Below are 21,257 nucleotides of genomic sequence, written 5' to 3' on the forward strand. Positions count from 1 at the left end.
TTAGAATGACATGCAGTTGAGCTTGGAGATCTTTTGCAGAATTATTGATCTATGCATCTGTGGTCTCTGTTCATGCCTCTTGAGAATATTCGATCATGGATGATCTTTTGTTTCAACTCTGTCAACTGTGACAGACAACAGCTATGTTGATGTTAGCAATGGAGAATCACAGCAATGTTCATGTTAGCAATGGAGAATCATGGAACAGAGAGGGCATTATTTCAAATCACACTTGAAATCTCACTCTCAATTGTTCCACTTACTCCTCCTGTGTATCCATCTATATGCATATTATTTGACTCTCATTGCGCTGCAGTGATGATATCTTCTATTCAACCTTTCTGGTTATTTGTGGTGCATTTCTCTGATTATTTCTCAAGCATACTAATTGGTAGATCATGAGAATTGATATATTCTTAGATTATCATATCAACCACATCACCATTAAGATTTAAGACGAATTAATACCAAATTTCAAATACAAATAATCCAAGAATTCAAATCATCTGATCTGAAAAAGAAAGAAAGAAAGAAAGAAATAATTCATTGCATCGGCACAATTTTGGACATAGTGGACGCATGATAGAAACCTCTTCATCTTCGTGTTCCTTGCTCTGTCGTGCTTGGGGAGCACTGTCTCTGCCATGACCACAAAACCAGCAAGCTTTTTTGGCATCTCACTGCTCCCCCCACACACACAGACACACCCAATGATGAACATTTTAGATTCAAACGTCTTTTCCCTCCATATATATTGCTCATGTCCAATCCCAACACTCGATGGGAAACAGTGTTCCTGTCGTCTTTTCATGCAACAAGCTTCTCGTGGATTGGTGTTCTCAGGACAATGTTCTCAAAAATGACAGCCTCGTCGCAGCTCTTCCACTGTGCATCCAATAAAAATATATGGGAAACTGACATTATGAGATTGCGTTTTATATTTGTTCATGTAATAATGTTCATGAATCTTGTGATGTTTATGGAGGTCTCAACCATCTGACACATCGGGGATGGGATGGGATGGGATGGGCTTGACCGCACTCTCCCGTCCATCTGTTGACCCTTTGGCTTTTGGGACGTCGGGAAGTCAGTGCCTTTTTTGACCGCACCCATCAAGTATTCAACGGCGCCAATCTGAATGTTGAATCAACGTCCGGGATCGAGTCCACGTCTCTCATGGTGCGGCCCAAAGGTTTCCGGAAGTTAAGGGATGGTGGATTAGGTATGATGTTGTTTCTTTTGCTTCGCCACCGAAATTATTCCAATCAAGGATTAATACCATCCAAATCGAAGACGAAAAATTAAGAATGATTCAAATCTTAGCGAGCGGGAAAAATTTTTTAGATGAACAAAGATTAATTTTCTTTTCACAAACATTGAGGGCCAATCATTATTATTAATAAACCCTCTCTTCCGACATGGATTTTTGCTGACGTTTTGCTCTGATAGAATCTACCACCGCAATCTATGTACATTTCTTTGGCGGATATCATCAATCCCTGGCCGTCGTATAAGACAGCAAACTAGTGGTTTCCGATGGCGACACGTGATTAGTTTAAAGTGGGTCCCACGCCGATCGACGGTGCAACGGAGAGGCAGAAGGATGGGTAGGGCGCAAGTTGGACTCTCGAAGACGACCAAATCTTGCAGCGGATCTAAGCGGAGTCAAAGCAATGAGCGCAGCGAGTCATGCCGCTCGACGCTCCCGAGGACTTGAATACATCGCCGTCCCATTCCCACGTCTCTCTACATAAACCCTCTTGAGGTTTTGCTCGCAGAGCGCCAGACTCTCTCTCTCTCTCTCTCTCTCTCTCTCTCTCGGAAATGGAGTATGAGAGGATTCACAAAGTTCAGGTACCAGAATAACATTTTGCTTCTGATCTCTTGTTTGTGGCAGATGAATCTATCGCTGCATGCTGTAGCACTAAATTTTCCTACAGTTTTATTTGTCTGAAGGCTGTGTCTTTGCTCTGAGCCTTTCTCTGTCTCCGAGTCTTTTGTTCTCTCGCCTACAGTGGTGGACAAGTGTATATATCTCATTAGCGAAAGATTTTGGTGGAAAGGCCTTGTTTTCCTTTTTGTGTATGGCTCATTTGGTACTTCTTGAAGGCTTAATGTGATTTTGATCCGTGCCGCTACTTGTATCCCCTTTTCCCCATCCAAGTCTGATGCATACGGTTCATCTTGAATATTGCCTATGTCTTGATTTGGTTATAAGAGATTTTCCAGATATTTAGGGATTGTAATCAATGTTGCTTTCCACATTTTAATTTGTTTGGTTAAAATGAGTATGACGTGTAGTGGAAAGAAATCTAACGCTGCTTCTATTGGTTGATGAACTTTTGTTTTCAGATGGGAGTAATTTCTCCCAGTAAACTCAGGATAAAACTATTAGGATCTCACGGTGGCAGAAAGAAGGAAGGAGGGAACAGTTCATCCAGAACATCCCCTTCCAAGCTAGAGGAAATGGAGCACTCGAAGCACAGCCTATTAGCTGGAGATCTTGACGAAGAAGGTTAGTAATGGTTAGCATTAGGTAGATGATTTATGTCAACATGCGATTGGGTCGACAATACAAGGTAAAAAAACGGGGTTCTTGTATGCCTTTTGTTCATAGTTAGCTTGAAAGACTCCAAAGATGCATCTTCCCTGAATGTTGGTGCGAGTTCGGAAGTTCCGAGATTGGAGTTGTCTGTTAAGGAGGTTCTCGGCTATGGACAAGGCGATCAAACTCCGTCTTTCCGAAAGGAGTTTCTCCCCAAAGGGAAAGCTGACATCTGCTGCAACAGAGCTCAGGACACTGTTAAATCTGTTTCTGGCCTGGCTGAGCCAACCAGCAACTTGAGCATGGTACATCCGATGCGATTACCAGACGAAGAAAGCTTCGATTATGACAGTGGACATGACAATGGCAGTGCACGCAGCTTTGAGTTCCATAAAGGCGAGAGACCATCGCAGCAAGCGAGTAGCCCCTTTGTCAGGAATCTTCCATCCAAGTGGAACGATGCAGAGAGATGGATTGTTCATCGACAAATTACGCATGTCAAGTCAAATGTTTCGAAGAAGACTGCTGCACTGAATCTTGGGAGTCTCCAAGTCATTTCCAACCGGGTGGTGTTTGTTCCGGAATCTGCGAGTGCAGACCACAGGCACTCTCTTATGCAGGAACCAGATGCTAAAACGAGTAGTTCCACGAAATCTACCTCACAAAATGTGGCCGACAAGTTCTCTTTTGCTCCGAATTCCTCGCAGTCCAGTTTGGATTCGACTAGCGGGTTGACAGATTTATCTTCAGTTAACAGCACTTATGGTGGTTGTTTTAAGAAAGAGTTTAATCATGCTGTCTCAGAAAAATCTACGGCTAAAGCGACAGGTAAGCCAATGTTCCTCCATATGTTGATAATAAATGCGTATAGAATTTGCTTTGAGCTCAAGTACATTTATAACCATGAAGCTCAGATGCTTAGAAATGCTTATCATGTCCTTGCCATGTTTTTCCTTTTAATCTTGCTTAAAGATTTGGATCATTTGTAGGTTTCACTCATTTAAATAATAATGAGTTATTGGCAAATCGCAGAAATCTAACATTAGATAGTAGCCACACAAACATGAGAAATTTACTCGGATACTGAAGAGTTGTTCGACATATTGATATAAATGCTTATAGAATTTTGTATTCGTGCTCCCCAGATTCATTTTAACCTTAAATTTTGAAATTTTGTAGGTTTCACTCATTTAAATGACAATGAGTTGTTGGCTAATCACACAATTCTAACATTGGATAGTAGCTGCATAAAGTTAAGAATTTGATTGAGATACTAAAGAGTTGTTCTTCTGTTAAATAGCTACCAACAAAATTAGTGCTTATATTATGCAGTCAGCCCGTTAGTGCAGTCGGTTTCGATGAGAGATGTGGGAACAGAGATGACACCTATTCCTAGCCAGGACCCATCGAGGACTGAGACGCCTGTCGGAGCCACGACCCCGGCCCGTACTCCACTTTCTTCAATACCATCGAGTCCCAAAAAAGGAGCACAAGCATCATCTGCTGCAGAAGCAAATACACATGATCAATCAAGAAAGAGTGAGAACTCTGGGAACAGAGAATTATCTGACAAAGAACTGCAACTGAAAACAAGGAGAGAAATAGCTGCCCTTGGCATACAACTCGGTAAGATGAACATCGCTTCCTGGGCCAGTAAAGATGACATGGCACATGCCTCTCCCCCCTTGGACCAGGAAAAGATCAAGAAGACAGAATATGAAGCCCGTGCAGCAGCATGGGAGGAATCTCAAAAATCTGAATATACTGCTAGGTATTCATCTCTTTCCCGCAATTGTATCTATATCAAAAGTTTGATATTTTATACAATATAAAATTAGTTATTACCACAATTATATCTTTAAACAAGATTATTAATAATTTTCGATTAGTATGTAATAGTTATTTTCAATGAATAAGATGGAAGAGGAGGAATAAACTGTTGACTTGATGAATAATATGGAGAGGTCATGCCTTTTAATCATAAGGGAGGAATAATCTTCTTTTGTTTAAATGGTTCTGATTATATATATTGTTCAGCAGTTTCATACATTAACTGCAAACTTCCTTCCATTATGTAACAGTAAGAATTACTGTCTCTAATCAGTCTAATTTTAGCTTTTCAATCAAAAAGTGGTCTTCACCAAAATAAGTCAATTCATGATAGGTTTTGGTTGCCTCAACATATGACACCTTAAGATGACAAAGAGGCTCACCCTCTAAAACAAGGCAGCCTAGTGCATGTTCATGGCTTCTTGCCATGCAGGGTCTAGGATGATTAATACAAACAGCCTTACCCTTGTAGATAGCGAGAGAGGTTGTTTCTTCTAGCTCAATATGATACCTGACTAAATTGTTTTTACACATGGACTTGGTCATGGTTTTCGATACATAAATACTTGGTTACTATTCTTCCATCCAACACATTACTTTTGGATTTTGAGTTTCTTGCATCATATCTAAATATTAGTCAGCCAATTGATGAGAATAGAGAGACAAGAGGATATTAGACAGAGCCTACCACATGTGTTATCCACGGCTAAGTTCATCCTCAAAGAATATGCTGAAAGTGAGAAATGACCTAAAATTATAGAGGCATGCATTTTCTCACACGACAAAAAAAAAGGACCTATATTGTTTATTAACCCATTGTTGACTATGTTCTCACATCATACTCCCTACCCACCACTGACACCCCCCCTCTTCCTTTTTTTTTTTTTTTCGTGTTCTGTGTTGTTTGTCTTAGTTCTCGGCGTTCTTGAATCACCTGTTAGTAATGTACATGAATGGGCATTTATCTAACTTTACTAGTGCTAATACGATAGAATTTCTCTCCTGTGGTTAAAAACCCAACATGGTGTTACACATTAGAATTCACATCTGTTTATTGCTGACCTGAATACATGAACAAACACATCAAATACCATTACATGTTTGGTGAATGTTGCCAGTATGATGAATTGTTCGTAACAAGTGATCTCTTTCAGGCATAGACGAGAAGAGGCAAAAATACAAGCGTGGGAGAACCATCAGAAGGCAAAATATGAAACTAAACTGAGGAGAGTTGAGGTACTTTTCACTTGCTAATTTTTAATTTGAGACTTTATTTATTCATTTATTGTTGCAAGAGTGGATCATCCCACCTCTTTACACATTTATAAAATGTGAAGAAGACCACAATGAGACATTCAATATGTGAGAAAAAGAAAAGGCAAAACAAAAACATGTTCTAGAAACATCAACTTTCATCTTTCCAGGATCAGACTCTCTCATTCATCATTCTTGGCTTTAGCCACCAATCCATCCTGATATATACATTACAAAAATTAATTGTTTCCTAGCAAATCAGAAAGAAGAAAACTATCAGAAAACATGCAATTTCTTTCTTTTTTATAATGCTCACATCAGAGCAGCATTGAGAGTTTCCAGACCTCCATTTCCTCTTCTTTGGTTTATTTTTTTAAAGTTTTTATGCCACTTCTCAATAGACTGAATCCATTGATTCTATAAATCATACTTGGATACTTTCGCAGATGCTTAGCCTTTGTACAGTGAAGAAAATGATGTTTTGTAGTCTCATACAGTCCATAAAAGTCACATCAGATCTCCACTCCACTTTCTCTCGATCAAATCATTCACTTGTTAGTACTCTGTCATTGAACATTGATAATGATACATCCCATTTTGAGAGCCTAGGAAAAAAACTAAATTTCATCCACCATAATCCAGTAATTGGTAACAACGTTTAACACAAAAATTACCACCAATTTTTCATTCATATACTTTTCCGTCCTGCGTGTGTTTGTCTGCACTTCGCTGGTATCTGCCGATTTCTTCATTAAGCACTCTTAAATTAAGGTTTAGGCAAATCTAAATAAGGAAAAAAAGTGAAAATAAGCTACACAAATGGACATGTCCTAACTAAATGTCACTCCAGATATCAGAATTCCTCCATTTTGTATCCTTATCTCATCCAAGAACCAGTCCCTGGACCTTTTGTAAAATGTTTCCTATCAGCAAGAAGCCATATACACTATTTATATGCTCCTGTGGTTCTCAACCGCTGTTTGGACGGTCAAGTCCAATTCGTCTCTCAGATGTAAAACCTCATGATTTCAAAATTGTGTTTTTTATGAATATTTATTGTGGGATTTTGATACTTGTGATTGTCAGTTCCTAAGCATTCACCGCTTCCAGGATTAACCTTGCATTTTGCAACTTCAAACTATGAATTTATTTGAACTTATGTCGTATCTCATTTTTATTTTTCAGGCCCAAGCTGAACTGATGAAAGCCCGAGCACAGGATAAGTTGGTTGAGAAGCTATCATTAACACGCCGGCGAGTAGAGCACAAACAAGCCGTTGCTGAAGCCAAAAGGAATCGACAGGCTGCTATAACAGCTGAACAGGTAGAGCAGATACGGCAAACCGGTCGCGTGTGTACACCGCATATCTGGTGCTGTAGTTGGTTTTTCTGAATTGTATCTCCATAATTTTGGAATGAGTTGAGTTGCGGCTCAGTATAGGATTAATGCAAGGCTCGACCCTTTTTAATGAATATGATGAGACATATTCTACTCATCAACTGCATACTGTCTCAATGGAAGCCATCAGAACTTTTTCTTCCAATGTTAAACATGCATTCCTCATTGTGTGTTGCCTACTTTCCAGTGTGGTGGTAGATTCATATCTTTCTTCCAGAAAAGCTACACTCGAAGGAACTGATCATTGTGATCAATGATTGTAAAACATCCATCTAGACTTTTAAAAATCAATCTGATAAAGTTCATGAAACTTCTCACAATCTGATGAGTAAAATGACCCCTTAAGGAAGTGGTTTTCTTTTTTTTTATTCATCAATATCAATAGAAAATCCAAATTTGTATCAATAATTTGATATTTACAAATATAATGCTATTCATCCAAATATAATTTTATATAATAAAAAGGGAAATCTTTTACTTCAAAAGAGGGATAAAAAAAAGGCAACGTGCCAAAATGATATTGAAAATGGAAGAGGATTTGTCTATGGACATGATGAATAAAAACAATCAAATTATGATAAAATAAATTATAAGTAAAATTAAATATTACTATTGTAAAAAAGTTTGATTATGAATGCGTCTAGTTAGAAAAGTAAAAAATAAAAAAAAAATGTATATTATTCATGACTCATTTGCAAGTTAACGATGTCTCAAATAATAAATTATCTATCAATCGTATCGTTAAGGAATCTCTTTATTGGATAAATAAAATATTAAATGATTTTTTTGTTATTAATAATATTAAAATATTAGTAATAGTCTCTTTGGATGAATTTTATTAGTACTAATGTAAATTTAATTTATCTTTGGATAAATTGAAAATTTTACTATTAGCAAATTGATTCTCAAGGATGAATAATAAATCCAAATTCTTATCAATATTTTGGGATTTACAAATATATTCTATCTATCCAACCTGAAAAGGGTACTGATTCCAGTCCAAGTGGCACATTCCAATCATGTAGCTCCACCCATGTTAATCTACAACATCTTAAAACCAAGAACTAGTTTACTTTATTGTTCATCATGTTCTTCCTTGTCACCTTCAATGATGTCATGGTGAGTTTGGTGGCACAAGACCTCAATGGCCATGGGAACAGCAACGTCCTTCCCCCCTTTCCGAGTGCAACAAAATAAATGTCAGAGAGATGGAGTCCACAAATTATGCAAAGGTTAAGCACTCAAAAGTCATCTTTTGTTCTTCTTTCGTTTCACAGCCACACAACAATTTTGTGGGATCAATTTCTTCTACGTCGTCAGATTTAATTTACACGCTTTAGTCGTATAATGTAAAATACTGATTTTTTCAGATCGAGTATATATATATATATTGTCAGGTGGGGATTAAAGCATTTATACACCTAATGATGTGGATCCAAACAAATGAAATGCTGTTCAGGATTACACTCCAACCACCATTCTTCATGTACTGTATATTTAGTAGAGACTGCAATGATGATTTATGTTTTTGGATGAGTACCATCAACTCGATCGCAGCCTCAGCGGAATAATGGGAAGAGAAACACAATCTGTGCAGCCAATAAACAAAGCCGATGATGCATTGCCATGGCACACGGTCAAACGGAGTTCAACAATGTTCCACCAAACTTAAATGCAATCCCAAGTGTCAAATCTTCGTCCCTCCGAGTGGCCACACAGCGAACGATTCTTCATGGCGTCCGACAAGGTTGCTTTCTCTCTCTCTCTCACACACATCGGATGGCCTCTGTCTCCTCACGAAGGTCGTTCTCCTCAATACTTTAATCATATAATTGAAAGCATATGCGAGGAATAAAGAGTAAGATTATAAATTATTATAATATGAATTTTTAATTTTGAAATATATATTATTTTATTATCACTTCAATATGATTTTTCTGAAAGATTTTTTTCAACATCATGCATGCACCCGTCTTATAATATATACACTAAATCCTAAGATTCTATTTATGTTTTGATGAAGCCATTAATCTGCAAGATTTCCTGCATGTTAACACAGTTTAGATTAATCGTAGGCAGTGCAAATCGAAGAATTTTTCATTACAATACAAATGCAAATACAAAATCACTCCGAGAAAGGAAGGAAAATAATAAGACCCCAAAAAATAAAATACAGGAAAAAAGTGTTTTTTTATTTATTCTGGACATATTCGTGGCTTTGCTATAATAATAATAATTATTATATTATGTATGGCGAATTGGTCACCTCTTCGCATGGAAACCGAGGCGTCAACCATGCACGGCCGCAGTTAGCACGGCGTCTGTTTGCTCCTGCATCACGGGATGTACGTTGAACTCCGCCAGCAGAGCCTCGGCTTGCTCCTGCACCACCATCCACGCCGACCGGACGTGCCGCTCCTCGGTGAGCGAGGCGCCGACCGCGAATCGGATCATGTAGACTCCTCCCACCACCGCGTGGGTCACGTACACCTTCCCGGTCGCGTTCACCGAGTCGAGCAACCTCTTGGTGATCGCGTTTGCAGTCTCCAATCCGCAGTCCCTGGCGGAGAGGCCGCCGAGGGGTGGTAGCAGCCGGAAACACACCATGGCGAAGTTTCTGGGCACCACCACCTCGAACCTCTCGTCCTTGGTCACGAGCTCCTCGAAGAGCTCAGCCATGTTGACGTGGCTCCTGATGAAGTTCCTGAGGTTGGCCACCCCGTAGCTCCGCAGCACCATCCACAGCTTCAGCGATCGGAAGCGACGGCTGAGGGCGATCTGCCAGTCCTTGTAGTCCACCACCTTTTTCGACTCCGTGGCTTTGTTCCTCAGGTACTCGGGGTTGGTGGAGAGGGCGTTCACCAGGTGTTGCGGCTCCTTCACCCACAGGCAGCAGCAGTCCAAGGTGGTGAAGAACCACTTGTGGGCGTTGAAGCTGAAGGAGTCGGCGCCCTCCACGCCGTCGATGAAGTGCCGGAACTCCGGGCAGATGCACGCGCTGCCAGCGTAGGCGGCGTCGACGTGGACCCAGATGTCGTGCTCCGCTGCCACCTCGCACAGCCCCCGGAGCGGGTCGACCGCCGTCGATGAGGTCGTGCCCACGGTGGCGCACAGGTACAGCGGCACAAGCCCCTCGGAGACGTCGTCCGCCAGTGCGGAGCGCAGCGTCTCGGGGCACAGCCCAAAGGCGTCGGACCGGCGGGTCCGCAGCGCGCGGATGTTGTCCGGGTGAATGCCAGCGATCTGCGCCGCTTTTTTGAGCGCGCAGTGGGTCTGGTCGGAGCAGTAGACCACCAGGTCGCCAATACGATCCCTCCCGATCTTGGTCAGCACCTTGTCCCTGGCTGCTGTCACGGTGCAGAGGATGGCCTCGCAGGTGGTGCCTTGGAGCACGCCGCCCCCGCCACCGGAGAAAAGGAAGGGCTTGGGGAGGTTCAGCATCTTGCCCAGCCAGTCCATGACGATGGTCTCCAGCTCGGTGGCCGCGGGAGACGACATCCAGTTGAACCCGACGACGTTGAAGCCGACGCTAAGCATCTCGCCCATGAACCCGGCAATGCTGCCGCTGGAGGGGAAGTAGGCGAAGTAGTTGGGGCTCTGCCAGTGAGTGATGCCGGGGACGATGTGGTTGCGGACGTCCTTTAGGATCGCCTCGATGGGCTCCGCGTGGTTAGGTGCCGAGTCGGGGAGGCATTCCCGGAGGTAGCCAGGGGAGACCTGACTGAGGACCGGGAACTTGTCGACGTTGTGGTAGTAGTCGGCGATGAAGTCGACGATCATATGGCCCTGCCGGCGAAACTCCTCGGGGTCGAGGGGGTTCGGCGGGCACACCACGTTGGTGTTCTCGACGACGTCGTGGAGGCTCCCCATTTGTGTGTTTGTGGTGAAGGAAGAGGCGAATGGAGCAGGGGAGCCCACGGGAGGAAGAGATATTGTATTTGTTGGCCGCTGAGTGAAGACCTCGAGGAGGGGAGGAGGAACTTTTATAGGGAGATGCGAAGCCAACGTGGAAGCTATTAAGGTGAAGAGGGAGAGAGAGCGTGAGAAGACGAACTTGCGAGCACCAGCGCGGCACATCTAATTGGTGACGCACGTTGGTGGGCTTCAGAAGGTTACGGACACAGCCGAGTCTTTTTACTGCCACGGGGTGAGGGAGAGATCGAAGGAGCTCATCCAGTCGTTCGTTCGTCAAGCTGTCTCCGCTTCCTCTCAACCACCTCTCCACGGTGGTGCTCGTCCATTCATCCGTTCGTCAAAGCTTTTGTAACTCCGTCTCAACCACCGTTCGTCAAGCTATTACTACCCTTCACGATACCAAGATTAACAAATGCACAAAAGGTTTTATATATATATATATATGCACTTTTTTTTGCTTTATTATTTGGAGTCCATAATAATAATAATATTTTTGCTCGCATATTATAAATGAAAATAATCGCTTTCTTTTGATCCATCCAGTAATATTCTTTCATTTCCGTCTCTTCCTCCTACGTTTTTACCGTCGGAAAGCGTACACCAACGAGGCGGCGGGCCAGCCAAGGCGGCACGTTTTAGGCGTGGAGTACGCGGCGGGGTCCGCCACCTCCGCGGCGAGGAGACGGACTCGCAGAGCTGGGAGACCGACTTGGCCACTTCTCCACGTCGTACGTCGGCCTAACCCTTCGATGGCAACCCGCCACCCACCCTCGCCTCCGATTCCTGCTCCGTTCCCATGCATGCGCACAGGTCGCTCATTTCTCTTCTTCTCGGGCTGTGGTCATCACATGCGTAAGAAACGTCCGGTATTGTCACAAAGACAATTCCATCCGGTACTGTAACTCCATCGTCCGGTACAGTAATTGGTCACGCTAGAGCAAGGAGAATGAAGTGACAAGTGCTGGTTAATCATCATCATCGTATCTGCTGGCGTGGAAGCTGAACATAGTGCATGTCAATTAGTTTATGGTGGCTGACCAGCTAATGCCAGATACGTAGAATTTTCTCTCTCTGAGACCTTAATATGGCTCTTCATCGAATCAAAGAACAACATGCTTTGGTTAGGTTTTCCACCATGACACTTTGGGGAGCTTAGCTTGCAGCTGCTCGGAGAGTTTCTCAGGTTGATTATAATTGTTTTGCTACAATTCATAAAATGGAAGCATGACTGTGACAGCACAATGAACACACACACACACTCTCTCTCTCTATATATGCTATAGCTACCGCATATTGTTTCTCACCATTTGTCTGAGAACTTTAGGATTAAAAACATAATCTATTACTGAAAGAGACCGAAAATAAAAGCTGCAAATGCAATGATAGATCGTGATCATGTGAATGCACAGCTCTGCCTAATAATTGTACCCGAGTGTGAGCCAAACAATGCTTTTAAATATTTAGAGAGAAGTGTCATATCTAAAAACAATTCCAGTGTGGTTTAAATTCGTTCATGTAAAAAAGACGTAGTCAAAATTTAAAATTAAAACCATAATTTTATCAACAACAAAAAGGATTACGTAAACATGCATATTTCATACAAACATTCATTCATTCATTTTAATAAATTAATTTCCCATGTGATATGGATCGGTGTGTATTAACTAAACCTACTCGCTGACCGAGTCAAAATTAGAATCCTATATTTGACCCACACTTTATGGAGCAAATCTTAATCGATCACCGGACCTGACGCAGAAATCGTCGTGACGCCTTCCCCAGCAAAAGCTAAAGTCGCAAATCTCAGCCAGGGAGAAACAGCCCAATTGCAGGCAGAGGACAGACTCTTGTTGTTCTTAGTGACCGATCGACGTCGATGCCGTCCTCTTCACAACCGAATCAAATGGCAAACGTGAACAACGTGGTTTGAGGGCGACACCCCTCGTTGAGCTCTGTATCCACAGAACAGCAACCACCGGTTCGTGCAGTGACATTGCACCACGTAGAGCTTACTTTTGTGGAAAGCATGCATTGCGACGGCGGCGAATGATGCTATCGTGTGCAACCATAACTCGGGATCTTGTGGAAGGATATAAACGAGAAAAGCGTGCTGCTGCTGACCCACCAATGCCATATATCGGGAAGATATCATCTCACCGTACGTCTTAGATTTGATAGGCTCACTCTCAACTTTTTTGTGATTCGATAGTAATACGTACTTGTTTATACATCTAACAACTACTCATATGATGCACGAACGCTTTAATTTAGTCTCCATGTTGTGGGAACATATATGACACAGTGGTGGTTTGTTTTCTTTTCTATACGTACGAGCAAAGATAACAAGGGAAAGGAAGAAGAGGTGGATGAACGATAGTGGCCAAGGTGAAAGTCTTTTAATGATGGTGAAGCTTCGATGCCAGTTTTGTGACCAGGAAAATGGTGGCGTGCGGTCCACATGCATGCATTTGGACCACAAGATGAATCATCGTCCTAGATTAAAGTTTGTTCAGTAATGCACCTCTTAATCGTAGAAGGAGATGAAGACTGCATGAATGATTAGTCAACGAACGAAGCCTAGACGGCAAATTACTGGAGATGAATAATCTGTCGGTGAAGAAAATGGAGGGAAGAGAGAGAGAGAGAGAGAGAGAGAGAGAGTCACATATTTGTTGTTGCGAGGCCTCTCAGGAAATTTCTGAGAAGGGCGTCTTTGAAAGCAGCGTAAATGCATACGGTGCATTATTAAGTGGCCCACACGGTACGTGTGGCAAACTGGTCGTATCTACCATTAGGTGTCTTCTGAGGAAGGTAGAAAGATATTATATCGGGGGTTTACTGTGTCGACAGCAACAGTCGTGCACGTGTCTTGGAAAACATGGAATCCATGGATGGCCGTGGACTCCTCTCTCTCACACATTGAAGCTTGCTCGAGGCCACCAGCTACTGCTCATGTCAGCTTTCGGCCGGCAGTATATACGTAGTAATAAAGTAGGGCACGATAGTATAATGTGCTGTCCGACATTGACTTGTTTGTCTGATGTATTATAACGTACAGTATATGAAATGGTGATGGATACGTAATCATTGGAAACCTGTTCTTTGGTCGGCATCAAATACTGGAAGCAACCCCCTGTGTTGCAACAGTAGGCATGACTAAGCGACGTAAAAAAAGCATTTTAAGTTCAACAAAATCGAACATAATCCAACATCATTAATTATCGTGCACATGCAGTCAAGTAAGTTGACGGAAAGCACTTCCAATAGATCTTTGCGATATTTAATTCAGTGATGCAGGGGATATGTTCTGCTGTTCAAAAGAAAAAGGAGGGGAAGATATTGAGATCATTACAGTGTTTAAATAAGGGATTTTTATATTGGTGTGTACGAGAATATACTATATATAAATGTATTGTTATTATCTTTTCAATCAAAATTTAAAGATACATGAAGTGTTTATAAAATAATTAAATTTTATATTTCAGAATTTCTCTTTTGATATTTGGATTCTTTTGTCTTCATGGATATAAAAATACTTATCTCAAATAATAAATTAATTATTAAGACACAAGACCTATTCATTACCAAGTCATAAGATAGATTCATCTTATCATGTGCTTCGTGTCGCGACGTCTACCGTGTGTTGCCGCTGGATATGAGATGCCATGCACGGGTTAAATTGGTTCTGTGCTGCTTCGCCATCTCCAAAATTTAGATTTCTTGTGATCATCATCATCATCATCATCATCATCATCGTCATCGATCGGACGGTCCCAACCATCCTCTCGATTTCATGTCGCAACAACAACTACTCAGCTATACTGTATTGCTGACCGTATACACTTCCTTAACAAAGCCAGCTTGGCTTATTTCCTGTGCTACAACGCATACATGCTCACGCTATAACCTCTGCAGCACAAAAGCAATCCCTCAGCTTCCGCACACAGGTAGAGGGGAAAAGAGAGGGAACAAACCCATACGTACGTGCCGCAGTCGGTCTGCAAGCCGACGGCGAAGGAAAGCGCAACGGAGCACGGGCCGGGGAGGGCTCTGATGGAGTCGTCTCTCAGGTCTGGATGTGGGCGGCTCCTTCCTTCATGCAGTTGCAGGCGATGCGCCGATCCGCAGGTGGAGGCCGCCATGTTGCGGAGCCGGCGCACGCCGTCGCAGCACGAGCCCGTGGGGGTCGCCAGCTTCCCGGTCAGGCAGCTGATGCACCAGCCCAGGGTGACGGTCACGTGGCCCGGCCCGGCAAAACACGAAGACGCATCAGGGATGACGACTCGCTGCTACCATCAGAAACACTAGATGAAAGAAGGCATCTGTGTTGGCTTCCTCGGAGGGAGAAGGTAAAAAAATATATGTTTGGTGCACCCGTGGAAGATAGGATTCTTCATCATTTCTATAATAGACTTGTTCCCACAATATATTTTAATTGATCAATCTTATCTTTTTTAAAAGATTTGCTAGATTTTTTTAAGCTAGATTATTTGGCATATCATACTTGTAGTCGCAACATACTTCACTTCAAAAGTGCAATATATTTTTACTTTTTTATTTTTCATTAAATCACTTCTGAGCTAACACAATTCCTAAAGTGCTTTTATCCATCGTCTACATAACCAATCAATTATTATTACTAACGCTTTACCTATTCATAACGAATGTCATAATTGAGAATTCTAAACTGATGTTTATTAATACTGAATCTGAATCTGGATAACAAACTAATTACAAACATAATATTCTACCTTGAATGTGTAAGATAAAATAACTCTCTAATTGAACTTCTATACTATTTCTCATCTATTTTTTCAACTTTATAATCTAGCATAAGTTTATTATTTATATTCGTTGGAGTATTCACTGGTTTACAAGATATGAAATCTTTTATAACAAATCTTTAGCATATTTTTCTTGACACAAAATTTTATTTACATTCTGAATAATTTTTATTCTTAGAAAATAATGTAAAAGTCCTAGATCAATCAATTCAAATTCTATTATCATATTTTTCTTAAATTCAATAAGCATATATGATGAATTTTTAATATAAATCATATTATCCACATACAAATAGACAATAAAAATTTTCATATCATGAGCTTTTATATATAAAGTTGGCTCACTTAAGTTTTTTAAAAAAATATATTGAAGAAATTATTTATTAATTTTGTTCCACCATACGCTTGGTATTTGTTTTAAGTCATATAATACTTAATCCAATTTGTATACTTTATCTTCTAGCCCTTTAATTTCTAATCCATCATATAAATCTCTTCTTATAACTTTTCATTCAGGAAGGAAGATTTAACAACAAATTAATATATCTATTATTTTTTCTAACCTATCAATGTTACTATTGTTGTTATAATTGAATCAATTCTAGTAACTAAAGAAATTTTTTTAAAACAAATCGATACATGAAATTTGAGCATACCTTTGACAACTAAATGAACTTTATATTTTTTACAATAAACTATGAGCATTAAATTTTAACTTGTACATCTACTTGAGTCTAATTACTTCTTTTTTTGGGGGCAAATCTACCAACTTCCGGGTTTTACTTTTTTTAATCGCTTATCGTTAATAAGTATGTTTCAAAGCAAAATATGTAAAATCACCAAATTGATATATATATATATATATATATATATATATATATATATATATATATATATATATATATATATATAGAGTACAAAATTTTCTTAGAGGTATTATAATCATTTGAATTAGAATTATTCAAAATATGAGAAAAATTAGATGAGGTATTAACAATAGTCAATGTATCATATGACTTATCGACTTCTTCTATAATTATTAAAATTTTAATTATTTTAGAGTTTCAAACTTCTTATTATTAAAAATAACATCACGATTTTTGATTAATTTTTTAGTTGTAGGATTATAAAGTTTAAAATCTTTTATCTCATTACTATACCTCACAAACATGCATTTAATATGAAACATGAAAACAACACAACCAAATACTTCTTATATTTGGCTTTTTATTCAACTATGATTTCATAAGATGTTTTTGCTAGTTACATATTGATGACATATGTAACATTACTTTTTATTATTATTAGTATTTTCTCACTTTATGTTGTGTATTGCATATATTGTGACGTCTTTATATCTGTGCATTGAGAATTAGATCATGATAATGAGATTAATTCATTTATAAACATAGATCATAAATATTTTCGTTCATAGATTAGTCGAGAGGGACATCGAGATAGCTGAATAGATCGATGTGCTGTATACTTGTCCATATGATGGAGGTGGTTAGTTTCGTAGTCGCTCGTGTGGGAACACTATGGGTACAATGCATATGCTTATTAGAGAATGAGTTCACTGATTAACATGTTTATGGAATATTGGATGGTTAATGATACCTCATTATCATACAACAATTTTGTGTGTCTGATCTTTAGACTTGAGACACCAAGGATGTCGTGTATGAGTACTCCACTCTTTAATATCAGACTTATAGGTTCGGAAGTTCTATATCTAGCACAAATGGTCATCGGGAGTAATAGTCAACCTTACGAGGGTGATTGAGTGTCGATAGAGGATCATTCAGTCTCGCTGTCATAAGAGAAATATCTCATGTATTCTCACTCAAGCAAATATCTAGTTAGGGTCATTGGGATTGAGAGAGAAGAAGTTCTCTAGGAGAATTCTGAGACTTACGTAGATTCTATAGGAACCTGATAATACCATGCCCGATATACGATCTTCAGAATATTAGATAGATAAGAAACTATAAATATATAGTAATTGAGGACAAACATGTCAAATGAATTGGATCCCCTTGTATCGTCTAGGGGTTATGACATAATGGCATAGTACGTCCATAGTTGATGAGTCGAGTGAATTATTATGAAGATAATATTTCACTAAGTCAAAAGGAGTTTTGATAGATGTGATACACAACCGGCTTGATATTAGGCCTAGAGGGTCACACATATATGATAGATATTACGACAAGTAAAGGTTTGGATATGAGATATTTGTCGAGCCTATATTTTTTTGGATATTCAATAAATCCCTATATTATTGGATCTTTTGAGTGAGACTCAATAAGAGCAAATAGTGATTATTTGATAAAGATCCATTAATCTAAGAGACTTAGATAATTAGATAAAGATCTAGTACCAAATAAGACAGGATTCATTAGGGTTAAGTTGACATGAACCTCTATAAATAAGAGGGGACGAAAGGGGTTATGAGCTATACTCTTTTTGGCTGCTATCTTCTATTCTCCTCCCTCCCTCTCCTCCTCAGTCGATAGCCCTCTTGGTGGCACAAAAAGACAACAAGAAGGGGCTGACCCTTGTTGTTCATTGTTGCAAGGTGGTGCGCAAAGTCTACAAGGATTTGTGCTGCAAAAGGAGAAGCATCACCACTTCATCTGCCGTGTGGATCACCACCACTAGAAAGGAGGACATCTGACCTTTTTTGTCCATTCATTTGGATTTATGTTTTCAGGGATATATGATATCTTCTAGGTAAAACATCTCATATGTGTTATGTGGTTTTTTAGTTTTACGATTTTGCCGCATTAATCTTCACACGATAACTAGATATTATTCTTTTAGAAATTAGTTTTGTTTTTGTTCTTTCGCTACACACGTGATACTTTGTAGGTTTCCTAATAGTTTTCCTTGTCTTAGTAAGAAAGTGGTTTAACAAATATTCTATTGTACTCATAGTTTCTAAAACTCTTTTGTTACTATTTTTATTTTAATCATACATTTGACGATCTCGACTACAACTTGGTTCTTCCACTCTACTATATTTTTTTGTTAGGGGGTGTAGCTTGCAGCTAGTTCCCTTTAAATGCCTATACTCTTACAAAAAATTAAAGAAATCTTTGAAAATAAATTCAACCTCTCTATCAATACATAAAGTTTTAATAAAACAATCATTTTATTTTTTTACATATACTTAAAAAAATTTAAAAATAGAGAAGACTTCAGCTTTTTCTTTCAGAAAATATACCTGTATCATCTTTGTGCAATCATTTATAAATAATAAAAAATATTTACTTTCACAATGTGAGATAGTTTGCATAGTCCCACAAATATCTGCATAAGTTTTAATTGTTCTTTAACAAGATTCACAAATAGTATCTTTATTTTTAATTTTAGATAAACCAACTATCATATTCTTCTTATTTAATGGTTCTAGTTGTCATAATTTAGATACCATATCTTTTATCTCATAATATTGATTTATAGTAGTGAATACATGTAAGAAATCCTAAAATAATAAAGGAAACATTTTACTTTTTTATCATCCTTATAGTTGCTATCAAGTTATAGATTTCTTATCATAAATCAAACTTTTTCATTATAGAAAATAACATAATATCCTTTTTCTCATTAGTTACCCTATAAACAACACATCATTAATAAATTTTTTTATCATATTTGGTGTTCACAACAAGTGTTCCTTTACCTTCTACCTAAATTCATTCATTTGGGTTCCTCTAACTTTTATTTGATCGGCTTCATCCCTTGCCTTGAGCATTAGATCATCCATAGCTTTTATCATTTGGACCTCTTCTTTGAGACATGATTACTGAAATTTTCTTTTGGTTATGTTTTTGATCTATTTTTATTTGAATATCATGTTCTGAAGTTTCATTTGAATATATATTCACATGAACTAAAAGTGAGCTTCTTAATTTATCAATAAACAATATGCTTGTATCTTTAGCTTCTTCTATAGTAATAAAAATTATATAAAATTTTGGAGATAAACTTCATAAAAAATTTTCTACTACTATTTGATCTTTTAGGTTTTGATCTCATTTGATTCATAATAAAAGTGATTTTTAAGAAAAAACTTGATGATAGATTTAGAATCTTTCATCACGAGAGTTTCAAATTCATGTTGAAGAATCTAAAGCCTTCAGTTTTTACCTTGTTTGTACCTCTAAGCATATTTTTTAATATTTTTTAAGTTTTCATTGATGTTGATACCGACATAATTCAAAAAAATAAAGACTTATCTGTTATTTATCATAGCACCTAGAGAACTCTTGTATCTTTTTGTTCAATCTTTTTTATCTTTAGTAATATTGGAATCTTGGAGGTCGTATTCAACAAAAAATTATTTTTTTACCAAATTTCACAATCCTTATGGAATAAATAGATTTCTCATTTTAACAATCCAAAATAGATAATTTTTACTTTTGAAGATAGAAAGAATTTGATTAGAATTATTTACTCTAATGTCTGACGTCTTTTTTCTTTTTAAACCTTTTAGATCTACTGATCTCACCTTTTTTTTTTTTGAATTGATACTCCTAGTCTTAATTTGGATTCATCGTAATAATAGATAAGTCTCTATTTTTGATTCATCGAAGAACTCCACTAAAATTTGGATAGTAAAAGATAGTAAAAGAAATAAGGAGTACTTTCAATTCGTAATAATTTGGATTCATCGAAGAACTCCACTAAATGGGCCGAACGTTGTCGATAAAACCATACATGAGCACCGGAGAACGAGACGCAGCTCTCTCTGTTTGCTTGTGGAATCACCCTCAGTAAATGCGAGGGAGTGTTTCATCTGCCACATTTGATACAGCTGCAGCTGCTGCTCGGCTGTGGCATCCGCAGATTTATGAACTCGATCGCACTCTTGAGGTACTACGATCCATAGGAAAGTGAGATTTGATTCTGATGCCTCTGCAAATCGAACATTAACTCAAGATTAGATTTGAGGGTTTGTAGTGAAATGAGATCTTAACAGCAGCTTCGGCAGAAAAGCAAGCTCGACAGTAGCCAACCATGTTCGACAATCCATTAACTGGATCTGTTTCCGTGGGCGAGGCGCCGACCGCGAACGGGATCAGGTCGACTCCTCCCATCGCCGCATCGGTCACGTACACCGCGTCGAGCAACCTCGTGTCGATCGCGTTTGCAGTCTCAAACCCGGAGAAGCCGCCCAAGGGTGGTAGCAGCCGGAAGCAGACCATAGTGAAGTTTCTAATCTGATAGGGGATCATCTGGTCTGTCTCGGTGCACCTCGGGGGTGTGAGGGATTGTCCGTTTTGGATGAGTACGATCGAACCCGCACGATTTTGCCCTTTGCCGTGCCTTATGTGCCCTTAACTCCTCCACAGGCAGCAGCAGCAGCAGTCCAAGTCGGTGAAGAACAACTTATGGGCGTTGAAGTTTAAGGAGTTGGGTCCACGTCGACGCCGCGCACGCTGGCAATGCTTGCATCTGCCCGGAGTTGCGGCACTTCATCGACGGCGTGGTCCTTCAGCCTCAACGCCCACAAATGGTTCTTCACC

At 39.4% G+C, this 21,257-nt stretch overlaps 2 protein-coding genes across 2 annotated transcripts; one reads left to right on the top strand and one right to left on the bottom strand.

Annotated features, from left to right (window-relative positions):
• The first annotated feature begins 1,770 nt into the window (after nt 1-1,770).
• Nucleotides 1,771-7,192, top strand: LOC135594617 (uncharacterized). The gene is made up of 6 exons (XM_065084949.1): nt 1,771-1,854; nt 2,353-2,515; nt 2,618-3,373; nt 3,878-4,316; nt 5,530-5,611; nt 6,815-7,192. The coding sequence occupies exons 1-6, from the start codon at nt 1,825-1,827 to the stop codon at nt 7,019-7,021; spliced, it is 1,677 nt and encodes a 558-aa protein (XP_064941021.1). The 5' UTR covers nt 1,771-1,824; the 3' UTR covers nt 7,022-7,192.
• A 1,907-nt stretch (nt 7,193-9,099) lies between these two features.
• LOC135594618 (tyrosine decarboxylase 1-like) lies at nt 9,100-11,072 on the bottom strand. Its single transcript, XM_065084950.1, has one exon. It carries the CDS (start codon nt 10,895-10,897, stop codon nt 9,317-9,319), a length of 1,581 nt encoding a protein of 526 aa, XP_064941022.1. The 5' UTR covers nt 10,898-11,072; the 3' UTR covers nt 9,100-9,316.
• Between the last annotated feature and the right edge of the window lie 10,185 nt (nt 11,073-21,257).

Source organism: Musa acuminata, chromosome BXJ1-10 (assembly GCF_036884655.1).
Source record: "Musa acuminata AAA Group cultivar baxijiao chromosome BXJ1-10, Cavendish_Baxijiao_AAA, whole genome shotgun sequence".
In the NCBI taxonomy this organism is placed as follows: domain Eukaryota; kingdom Viridiplantae; phylum Streptophyta; class Magnoliopsida; order Zingiberales; family Musaceae; genus Musa; species Musa acuminata.

Bases quoted from the DNA above. Each gene is read 5' to 3' on its own strand.
- LOC135594617 (XM_065084949.1), top strand. From the start codon at position 1,825: ATGGAGTATGAGAGGATTCACAAAGTTCAG. The intron at 2,516-2,617 runs GTTAGTAATGGT...TTTTGTTCATAG, and splicing joins TGGAGATCTTGACGAAGAAG to TTAGCTTGAAAGACTCCAAA. The intron at 5,612-6,814 runs GTACTTTTCACT...TTTATTTTTCAG, and splicing joins CTAAACTGAGGAGAGTTGAG to GCCCAAGCTGAACTGATGAA.
- LOC135594618 (XM_065084950.1), bottom strand. From the start codon at position 10,897: ATGGGGAGCCTCCACGACGTCGTCGAGAACACCAACGTGGTGTGCCCG.